Here is a 12,091-nt window from a genome sequence, read left to right on the forward strand (position 1 = left end):
GCATACCTAGCTAGGTATGTGGTGCCTCCCTCACAAAAGCTCATGATGTTATGCACTGTAAGAAAAACACTGAAAAAGACTCAATTTTCTTACATGAGAAAAATTCTAAATCTTCTTGTGCTAATGGAGCAGTTGGACAAATTGAGCACAAATTATACCATGGTCTCATTCAAGAAATGTTTTCTAAACATGCATTGATTGTTGACCACATACATAGAATTATCTCTGAGAAACTAGTTATTTACCAAAATGCAACAATGTGTGTATTTTTGGGGGTGGGGGATATGGAAGGCAGTTTTGATCTCAAAACAAAGAAATTGTTGCAAAAAAACTGCTAATGACTGCTGTAGAATAAGGGCCTCCTCCCTCTATCAAAGAGAAAGCAAGGACAACAAGACTTCTTTGAATAAGATGCTCACTCTCCACAACAATTTGTGGAGACATTTGCCAAGCCTACATGAGAATTGCAATGTAGATAAGTACTTAAAAATGAGCCTTGAACAAATTGTGGTTAACATAATACATAGCCAATTGGATGCTTTGATAAGGTAGAGCTTTGAAACACATTAGAGAACCCATTTCTTGAGTAAAACTCGTGGTCACTGCCCACTCTTTACAGTGTCAAATGTGTATAACACAAATAAGAAGAATCATTATCACATCCATGTTCTCCTAGTGCAAAACCTTGGATAGCCAATCACTATCGTTAGACACATTAAAGTCATACGGTGTAAACAGTTTTGACCTTGAGAAATTGTTCTGCACCCGATTCATCTGGCGCGAAGGTATAAATGATCAATCAGTGAAGATAGGGAAAGGGAGATACATCATGCATCCAAAGAACACAACATTGATGTACATTTTACAAGAACTAGAAAGACTAGATTCAGTGTTTGGCGCATTGAAAGAATCAGGCATGCATGCTTTTTCGATTTGTGTTGATATAAGAAATTGATAACCTGGGGGACTCACTAGTAATGACAAGGGCACGTCACCTGTGTGCATCAAATGCCCCTTCTTAACCCCTATACATGGGACCTTTCTTTGTAAAATACACCTTTTTTACCGTTGTACAACCCCCATCCCTTACACTAAGCGTTACCATACGGTAACCATAGGTGGATCCCCCGGAATTGATATAAGGAAAGAAATTGCAAGGCAATAGCAAAAAGTAGGATCCAAGGGTGAGATCATACATTTTGTGAAGGGGGCCACCTCCAGAGAGAGATCGTGGATAGGCTGAAATTGTAACAATTTTGAACCCTGTTCAGCTCCCACTGTTATTGTCTTTATGATCCTTCTTCATTAAATAATTATTGCACTATGATCCAGTTGCATTGAGTTACACTGTTTGTCTTCGAGAGAGTCACGCATCTGCGGACTTTCTTTGCTTCTCTCAACTATTCCTTTGACAATTTGATATCTACTTGCCCACTGCATGCGTTTCTTATGGCCCCCTCAAAATCAGAAACCATGTCCGTTTCTACAGAAAGTGTCAGATGTGTACCACCATTTCCTGCTAAATCATACTCTTCTTGCAATTTCTCGACTTGATAAACATGCATCTGGCAGAACAGTCCAACAAAAATATGTCAGACGCAAAGCTCAACTTCCATCTTCTGCTATAATACTTTTGCACGTTGATTAGATTCTTTTGATAATATTTCTTTCGACTTTGATTGAAATTTGTGGAAAGCACATTCCATAAAGTTTACCTTGAAGAGGGAAAACTCATCGCTGTAACAAACTAGGCAAGGCTTAGAGCTACATGGGCAATGAAGCGAAAGCTTGTGTTTGATACATACTGGAGTTCTTTAAAAAAATTCATTTATTAGCAAGATGCCCAAACAATCCCAAAGGCTCATCGGTCCTGCCTAAGGCCAAGCAGCGACGCCGTGCGGCAGAGACGAAGGAGGCTGAGCCTCTGTTCCCGTGAGCTCTGCTGAGGCAGCCTCATCTAAGCTACATGAGTAAGACCCAGCCCTTACGAGAGAGGATTCTCTCCTCTGCAGAGGTTGCACATCTCTATGACAGCGGGGCCCCGCAGGGGGGGGGGGGGGGGGGGGGGGGGGGAGAGAGAGAGAGAGATCGAGAGAGAGCGGAGCAGCCTCTGCATCAATAGCTGAGAGAGAGAAAGACGCCCTGTAAACATTGTGTGTGTGTGTGTGAGAGAGAGAGAGAGAGTTAAAAGTTAAAGTGACCAGAGTTGAAGTTATAAGTTGGAACAACTTATAGGGTCCCGTCCGATGGGGCCCTAGGGACACTAGATAATAAAACGAGATTGCGTAGAAGTGCTGACACAGTAGCTGCATGGATGCTCGGCGTTTTGCATTGACTGATGACATGGCAGCTGTACGAAATTCTGCGAGTGCGCTGCCAGCTTTTGGCGCCAGTTTTTGGACCAGATACTTTTGGGACTTGAAGCTTTTGAATTGATTACTTTTGGGGCTCTACTTTTGGCATCCCTTGTACTGTTTATGAGAGTCCTTGGGGCCTCTCTCTGAGAGCATTTGACGCAAAGTCTGAGAGCAGAGGTCCGTCGGGAGTTGTGCTTTGCAATGATTAATGATAAAGAAATACTGAAAGGGGTGCTAGACTTTGGGGCCAATACCTCTGGGCACGGAACTACATCGGGCCGTGTCTCTCTCTCTCTCTCTCTCTCTCTATCTATATATATATATATATATATATATATATATATATATATATATATATATATATATATATATATATATATATATTAAAGTTTAGTGATTTTGAGGTTTCTTTTTATGTGTTGCTATTGATTTCTCGCTTGGAGTGTCCGAGCCTGTTAGAGTGGTATCAGAGCTCAGAAAGATTCTTCTTCTACAGAGGATCCGATCCTTTTTGCAGCACACGCAGGTTTTTGTGAAAGAATATTCGTGTCCCGACCTCGGACTTAATAGCCACTCCCACCCTTCGCACATTGCACATCGGGCGCTCTCCCGTCGTCATTGCTTTGTCTTACAGGGCATAAGCCATAAATAACCCCAGATTGCACATGGGTTCTCGCGAAGAATCTGACAGAGATAACACCTTTCGGTGGGCAGGCAAAGAAAAGTTGAAATTCGGGGCGGGAACTAAAGAAAAGAATGAAGATTTGGACAAATGGCAGAACGTTTGTTAGAGCAGAATACAAACGTCAACTACAGGTTGATACATGTGTAAAAAGATTAATCAAGTACCCGAGATTTGTGAAATACCTGAAGAATTACCCGATTGATGAGATTTACTCGAGATAGCGTGAGGCTGTTGATTCTCCTCTCTAGTCAGTAGGAAAGCTGAAAAGATAGACGAGTGTAAACAAGCGAAACCTGTACCCGCAGAAAGAGCTAGATAGAACTCTTGAAAAGAAAATGAACCAGAGGATCACCAGAAGATAAGCAAGAGAGTTACAGAGCAGCAGCCGAGCGCGGAAGAAAAGGAAAGACGAAAGCAGAACTGGTACCACATTTTGTGGGGTCCGCTGACCTTGATCAAATGAAAAAAAAAAAAAAACGAACTTTGCACAGCATGGGGAAAAGTGCGAGACCAAGAAACCCTCATCTTCTTTGATGGAGAAGCCAAGGCCAACTTCAACCGAATTGGCGGCTCGATTTGGAATTATTGCCCAAGGAAATGGGACCACAAGCCGAGGCTGTTCTAGAGGCATCCGAACGGGATGTTGCCATTACACCTGTCATTGGCAAACTACATTTGCATCATCAGGGGTATTTAGGGCACGAGGACTTCTACATCATGCCTTTGGGAGGGTGTGACGTCCTTCGAGGAGTCCCTTGGTTCCCCAAGAACAGTGTCGTGGTCGGTTATAGGGCAAGGAAGGCCACCTTGAAGAATGGGAAGGGTAAAGAGATTGTACTTCATGTAAAACTGAAAGGCGAGTCCGTCCCATTTGATGAAATCCAATCTTTTTATTTATTCAATCTTCTTGAAAGAACTGAATAATGATCAAAGGTCAAATATGTCTGACCTCGAAAAGGAATGACAAGAATTTATGCAAGCTCAGGCTGACTGTTTTCCCTCAAGGCTTACTAGGAGAGTTACCCCTTGCTCGTTCGAAAGATCACACGATTGATTTGATTCTCGATAGTACACCACCGAACCGGCCATCTTACCGACCTAACCGAGCCCAAAATAAAGAAATAATGAACCAGAACAGATTCCCCATTCGGAGGATCGATGATATACTCGATAGAATTCACGGTTCTACTTGCCGCATTGATCTGAAGAGTGGTTATTATCAGATCCAAATTGCTCCTGGAGACGTCTACAAGATAGCTTTCAGGAAGACTTTTGAGTTTGTATGAATATTTAGTGATGCCATTTGGCCATGCAAATGCTCCAGCTACATTCAACCACATGATGGATAGGATTTTAAGAGAGTACCGATCGTTTGTGGGTACTTTCTTCGACGACATCATCTTCTTCTCTAAGAATGAAGCAGAGCACAGACACCACCAGTTGCAGGTTTTCCAGACATTACGGAAACATAAACTGGTTGTAAATGCGAAAAAGAGCGATTTTTTTCCTGCCTGAGATACAATCCTTGAGACACATCGTCATAGCAGAGGGGGTAAAGATGGACTTGGCCAAAATTGAGACTATTGTTGATTGGCCTGATTTGAAGATTGTTCGAAGCTTTTTGGGCTTGTGCTCATATTTTCGGTGGTTCATTCGGAAATTTGCAGAGATAGCTTCTCCTTTGCATATGCCGACTAAGAAAGGAGTTCCTTTTACTTGGGGACCAACAGAGATTGCAGCCTTTCAGACTCTCAACGAAAATTTGACTATAGGACCAGTGTTGGCCTTGCCAAACTTGCAAAAGCCATTCATGTTTACTATGATGCTTGTGGTCATAGTCTGGGAGTAGTCTTGTTGCAAGAAGGCCATGTCATAGCTTACGAGAGCAGGATGTTTTCACGTCTTGAACGGGTTTTATAGATTTATGAGAAAGAGCTTCTAACAGTTATCCATGCTCTTACGTAGTGGCGACACTATCTACTCAAAGCTGACTTTACCGTCTTCATAAACCATCAGAGTTTACGCTACTTGTCGCAAAAGCAACTTTTGGGAAAGCAGATGAGGTGGGCTAACATCTTGTCACAGTTCCATTTCCAGATAGTCCATGTTCAGGGACAAAAGAATTTAGTGGCAGATGCATTGTCTAGACAACCCTTGGTTATGGCTATTTCCGCGATACATCATCGAAGCTTTGAGGATATGGTAGATCAGTATGCCACAAATTCTGATTCTGCATATATCTTTCAAAGTGGAGAGACAGTTGCAGGCTATTCCATACGGGACGGCTATTTGATGCAAAAAACGATGTGTGTTACAGAGCCTTTGAGGGAAAAGGTTTTGACAGAGTGCCATTGTCCACCTTTTTCTGGCTACCGCAGCATAGATACCACCTTGAAGGGTGTTGACCGTTACTTTTACTGGCAGAGGCTCAAAAAGGATGTCGACGAGTTTGTTGGCAGTTGCCTAGTATGCCAAAAGGTCAAATTTGACACGCATAAGGCACCAGGACTTCTACAGCCTTTACCCATATCTCCCGTCCCTGGGAAAGCATTTTATTTCTTTTTATCTTCCAAAGACTCAAAGTGGGCATGATGGAATTTGGACAGTCTTTGACAAATTTAGCAAGTAGGCCCACTTCATTCCGGCTACATCATCGAAGCTTTGAGGATATGGTAGATCAGTATGCCACAAATTCTGATTCTGCATATATCTTTCAAAGTGGAGAGACAGTTGCAGGCTATTCCATACGGGACGGCTATTTGATGCAAAAAACGATGTGTGTTACAGAGCCTTTGAGGGAAAAGGTTTTGACAGAGTGCCATTGTCCACCTTTTTCTGGCTACCGCAGCATAGATACCACCTTGAAGGGTGTTGACCGTTACTTTTACTGGCAGAGGCTCAAAAAGGATGTCGACGAGTTTGTTGGCAGTTGCCTAGTATGCCAAAAGGTCAAATTTGACACGCATAAGGCACCAGGACTTCTACAGCCTTTACCCATATCTCCCGTCCCTGGGAAAGCATTTTATTTCTTTTTATCTTCCAAAGACTCAAAGTGGGCATGATGGAATTTGGACAGTCTTTGACAAATTTAGCAAGTAGGCCCACTTCATTCCGGCTACATCATCGAAGCTTTGAGGATATGGTAGATCAGTATGCCACAAATTCTGATTCTGCATATATCTTTCAAAGTGGAGAGACAGTTGCAGGCTATTCCATACGGGACGGCTATTTGATGCAAAAAACGATGTGTGTTACAGAACCTTTGAGGGAAAAGGTTTTGACAGAGTGCCATTGTCCACCTTTTTCTGGCTACCGCAGCATAGATACCACCTTGAAGGGTGTTGACCGTTACTTTTACTGGCAGAGGCTCAAAAAGGATGTCGACAAGTTTGTTGGCAGTTGCCTAGTATGCCAAAAGGTCAAATTTGACACGCATAAGGCACCAGGACTTCTACAGCCTTTACCCATATCTCCCGTCCCTGGGAAAGCATTTTATTTCTTTTTATCTTCCAAAGACTCAAAGTGGGCATGATGGAATTTGGACAGTCTTTGACAAATTTAGCAAGTAGGCCCACTTCATTCCGGCTACATCATCGAAGCTTTGAGGATATGGTAGATCAGTATGCCACAAATTCTGATTCTGCATATATCTTTCAAAGTGGAGAGACAGTTGCAGGCTATTCCATACGGGACGGCTATTTGATGCAAAAAACGATGTGTGTTACAGAGCCTTTGAGGGAAAAGGTTCTGACAGAGTGCCATTGTCCACCTTTTTCTGGCTACCGCAGCATAGATACCACCTTGAAGGGTGTTGACCGTTACTTTTACTGGCAGAGGCTCAAAAAGGATGTCGACGAGTTTGTTGGCAGTTGCCTAGTATGCCAAAAGGTCAAATTTGACACGCATAAGGCACCAGGACTTCTACAGCCTTTACCCATATCTCCCGTCCCTGGGAAAGCATTTTATTTCTTTTTATCTTCCAAAGACTCAAAGTGGGCATGATGGAATTTGGACAGTCTTTGACAAATTTAGCAAGTAGGCCCACTTCATTCCGGCTACATCATCGAAGCTTTGAGGATATGGTAGATCAGTATGCCACAAATTCTGATTCTGCATATATCTTTCAAAGTGGAGAGACAGTTGCAGGCTATTCCATACGGGACGGCTATTTGATGCAAAAAACGATGTGTGTTACAGAACCTTTGAGGGAAAAGGTTTTGACAGAGTGCCATTGTCCACCTTTTTCTGGCTACCGCAGCATAGATACCACCTTGAAGGGTGTTGACCGTTACTTTTACTGGCAGAGGCTCAAAAAGGATGTCGACAAGTTTGTTGGCAGTTGCCTAGTATGCCAAAAGGTCAAATTTGACACGCATAAGGCACCAGGACTTCTACAGCCTTTACCCATATCTCCCGTCCCTGGGAAAGCATTTTATTTCTTTTTATCTTCCAAAGACTCAAAGTGGGCATGATGGAATTTGGACAGTCTTTGACAAATTTAGCAAGTAGGCCCACTTCATTCCGGCTACATCATCGAAGCTTTGAGGATATGGTAGATCAGTATGCCACAAATTCTGATTCTGCATATATCTTTCAAAGTGGAGAGACAGTTGCAGGCTATTCCATACGGGACGGCTATTTGATGCAAAAAACGATGTGTGTTACAGAGCCTTTGAGGGAAAAGGTTCTGACAGAGTGCCATTGTCCACCTTTTTCTGGCTACCGCAGCATAGATACCACCTTGAAGGGTGTTGACCGTTACTTTTACTGGCAGAGGCTCAAAAAGGATGTCGACGAGTTTGTTGGCAGTTGCCTAGTATGCCAAAAGGTCAAATTTGACACGCATAAGGCACCAAGACTTCTACAACCTTTACCCATATCTCCCGTCCCTGGGAAAGCATTTTATTTCTTTTTATCTTCCAAAGACACAAAGTGGGCATGATGGAATTGAAGGGGATCGGGGAGCACCATAGACGGAGAGTGAGAGAGAGAAGGAGACACACGACACACAGATATGGGTGGAGAGACTGTGAAGTGGCAGCCCCCTATACACTTATGCTATGTATAAGGTATACAAGTGTTTTTTGCGTAGCTCCGTCATACAGAGTCAAATCTACATGATCCGGGAGTATAGGTCAGGGTTTTGGCGCACTCCGGACGCAATGGTGATGTCTATTTGCTGAAATTATGCTTTGAATTACAGCAGGTATAGCAGCAGGTTTATTTGTGCACTTTCGGGTCCCAAAAACACTGTTTTTGGTATATCTCACACACACAGAGTATTTTCTGCAGCAACCAGCAAATTCATAGGTGTACACAGGTTTTTGGATATGCATTTGTCCAGAGAGCCACTCATGCGAGAGTTAGCTATGTTGCCATGGTCTTGGCGGTTTATGTATGCCATATATGGATTTGTGTATTTGTTTGTGGCTGAGATTATTTGAGATTTGGCTCAATTTATAGAAGAAACTCTGTTGGATTTTATCCAGGTTCTCGCCATAGCTTCTACGTATCCGTAGGTTTCTCTTTGACACTTTAGTGGTTGAGTTTACTCCCACTTTGACAGGTGATTTTCAGTCATCATTTGGTTGGAGTTTGGAGTCACTTGTGTATGCCCTTGTGTGCCGTATTTCGCATTGCGCATAGCGACAGATCTTGCAAGGTTTTGCGAAATGTTGCTATAGTTATCTGGCAGACATTTGGTCATCGATTGAAAGGTATTTTGGCAGCAATCATCACTCACATGTATGTCATTTGAGGTGCCGTTGAGTGGTACTCCGGCAAGAGCGGGTATGCTCATATGTATGACTTTGTGAGGTGATTCCGGTCGAGTTTATTCCCGGATTGGCCATTGTGGCATATATTATTGTCTCTTTGAGGTTTACTGTTGAGATTTTTGCTCCAGTTACAAAGGAGACTGCCAAAATTTTGTCAGATATTTATGCGCGATTGAGTCATATTGACTTGTGATTTTGTGCAAGGTTTTGCACGGTTATTGGTGCAACTTTGCATCAGGTTTTGAGCCATATTTGCAGACTTTTGTTGATGCGATTCGAGCCAGTTTATGGCTGATTTGGTTGACATTTGCTACTCATTGTTGGTTGCTCTTTTGCGAGCATTATGGCTGATTTTTCATTTGACTTCCAGCGTTATGGTCTGACACAGTTTGATGGTGCAGATTTTGTTGCTTGGAAGGAGCATATGCTTGTTGCATTGGCGGATTTGGGGCAGGATAAACCCTTGCGTGGTTTATCGGCGAAGCCCAAGTCTATGCGTGATGATGATTGGCAGGATCTTGATGAGTTAGCCATGTCTACGATTCATTTGCATTTGGTTGAGTCTGTTTACTGGCAGGTCTCGAGGGAGACTACAACTCATGCTTTATGGCAGAGTTTACATGCTATGTACGCGACATCCATGTCTACAGGGGAGTCTAGTCCCACTTCTATGTCCATGGGAGAGATTGATCCCACACGCAAGTCTCGACGGCATAGAGACTTGACATGTTGGCATTGTGGACATAGAGGGCACATTAGGCGTCGATGTTTCAGGCGTTTGAGACAACGGAGGCGACAGATGCGTGATGCAGATTTGGGCATGACAGATGCTAGTGAGATCAGTACGGTGGTTACTGAGTATGCTTGTGACGGCGATGTCACATTTACATCTAGCTTGTCTTCAAACGACCTTATGTCTACGGATTGCATATCGGATTGCACATTGTCTTCACATTGGTTACTAGATTCAAATGCTACTTTCCATGTCACATCGCATCGTGAGTGGTTTAGCACGTTTTCTAGTGGGAGACTTGGTTGTGTGCACATGGCTGATGGTGCTGTGTATGACATTGAGGGTGCAGGAGACGTATGTTTGTCCTTGCCCAGTGGTATGAGATTTACCCTGCGTTATGTGCGTTATGTGCCAAATCTGAGACGGGATTTGATCTCAGTCAGACAGTTACGGGATAGTGGATGTCAGATTTCGCTACGAGAGCGAGATTTTGTGATGCATTTGGGTTCGCTAGTGATTGCGAGAGGTGCCAGGAGTGGTACAGGTTACCCATTGCATGTGGATCACGCGAGAGACGGTGCTATCTCTGTGATCATGCAGCCAGGTAGAGAGCGAGAGAGCAGGCGAGTCTCTTTTGCTTATGGGTTGCAGGATGCTTTGCATGGAGTGCAGAGTAGTGAGCTCGTTGTGCACACAGTTGGGGCACGACTTGAGCAGTCACACAGAGAGGTGACAGAGTCAGACATGCATGCTTTGCTAGTGACTGAGCAAAGCAAAGAGTCAGTTGTGCGAGATACTTCTATGCAGGATAGACAGGTAGAGCGGTCTTGCTCTAGTGAGTCACGACAGGAGGACGTTGTGCAAGAGTCTATGTATACGGAGTTAGAGCATGAGAGCTCTAGTGAGTCACAGCAGATTGAGTGGTCATGTTTGCAGTGGATGATTGCAAAGGAGGCTGAGATATCAGCGATTATGCAGTCATTCCTTTCTATGCTCGACAGTGAGCACGGGGATATAGTTGTGCAGGATATGTCTTCCAGCAGACATCTAGAGCAGCTGGTTTGCTCTGAGGTTGCACGATAGGTTGATGCGTCTTTTGTGGACAGTCAAGAGATGCATGTGGCTGACACGCCTTGTCAGTCAGAGATGCCTATTGCCAGGGATATATATGTTGATGCATGCTCCGTAGAGCTAGCAAGGCCCGCTAGCATTGCATCGGCATTCGGTGGTCTCATGTATGAGATGTTGATCTTGAGACCGGATATCGCAGCTGCAGTAAGAGCATTTGCAGTTGGGGTTGTCAGTCGTTTGTTGACTGATGATGGCATAGTGCACGAGGGAGATATGCAGGTATTGCGTACATACTTGCAGTATGTGTGCGGTACGTCTGGTGGTGTATGGACTTACACGGGAGCAGGACAGCCGGATGCACACGATCACAGCCAGCCAGTGGGCATCGGTTGAGAGCGGTTTTCTCTCGCCTTTTGTAGTCTTTAGACTAGGTTCTCTTGCTTAAAGGCACAGTCGCCTTTAAGTGGGAGGTTGTTGGGGTATAGGCGTCTGTGCCTTGCCCGGCCACCCAAAGTCTGAGCGCCCACTGACTTGTATACCTTATACATAGCATAAGTGTATAAGGGGCTGCCACTTCACAGTCTCCCCACCCATATCTGTGTGTCGTGTGTCTCCTTCTCTCTCTCACTCTCCGTCTGTGGTGAGGAGGCGGTTGCGGCTTCCTTGGTGAGAGGAGCTTTTGAGCTCAGTGGAGCTCGTTAGAGAAGTGCTCGGCGGAGGAGAGCTTGACATTCGAGTGCTTGGATGCTGTTGTGGCAGAGCTCTTGCGTTGGAGCTTGCATTGAGAGGACATTGCATCACGCAGAGTGGAGCAGGAGCAGGTTCAAGACTGTGTGCAGCTCGTTTTAGAGCCCAAAAATGGCAAAAACGAGCTGCACACAGTCTTGAACCTGCTCCTGCTCCACTCTGCGTGATGCAATGTCCTCTCAATGCAAGCTCCAACGCAAGAGCTTTGCCACAACAGCATCCAAGCACTCGAATGTCAAGCTCTCCTCCGCCGAGCACTTCTCTAACGAGCTCCACTGAGCTCAAAAGCTCCTCTCACCAAGGAAGCCGCAACCGCCTCCTTGACCAAGCTTGACCACACCAAGCTCCTAAGCTCCAAAGACAATGCTCCTCAAGCTAAAATCGCTCTCCATGAAACTCCGCGATCGAACTCCACTGTCGAGAGCGAGCGAGCTATCGTCTCGAAGCTCTCAAAGCCGTCGTGCTCTCCGCGGTCACCATAGCTCTGATACCAATTGAAGGGGATCGGGGAGCACCACAGACGGAGAGTGAGAGAGAGAAGGAGACACACGACACACAGATATGGGTGGGGAGACTGTGAAGTGGCAGCCCCCTATACACTTATGCTATGTATAAGGTATACAAGTCAGTGGGCGCCCAGACTCTGGGCGGCCGGGCAAGGCACAGACGCCTATACCCCAACAGGAATTTGGACAGTCTTTGACAAATTTAGCAAGTAGGC

At 44.7% G+C, this 12,091-nt stretch overlaps 1 protein-coding gene across 2 annotated transcripts in view; it reads right to left on the bottom strand.

Moving 5' to 3' along the window:
• Window positions 1-511: 511 nt before the first annotated feature.
• LOC147443213 (uncharacterized) overlaps window positions 512-12,091 on the bottom strand; it is a 31,826-nt gene continuing 20,246 nt past the window's right edge. Inside the window, exon 6 of one of the 2 annotated variants that reach the window (XM_086529122.1) lies at window positions 512-774. In XM_086529122.1, the coding sequence (XP_086385248.1) occupies window positions 673-774 (102 nt within the window). In that variant the 3' untranslated portion in view covers window positions 512-672. Of the gene's footprint in view, window positions 775-872; window positions 1,566-12,091 lie in introns of those variants that run through there. The other variant, XM_086529121.1, reaches the window with a different exon arrangement.

This window comes from Adiantum capillus-veneris, chromosome 14 (assembly GCF_014529385.1).
Source record: "Adiantum capillus-veneris isolate H3 chromosome 14, ASM1452938v2, whole genome shotgun sequence".
Taxonomy (NCBI): Eukaryota; Viridiplantae; Streptophyta; class Polypodiopsida; order Polypodiales; family Pteridaceae; genus Adiantum; species Adiantum capillus-veneris.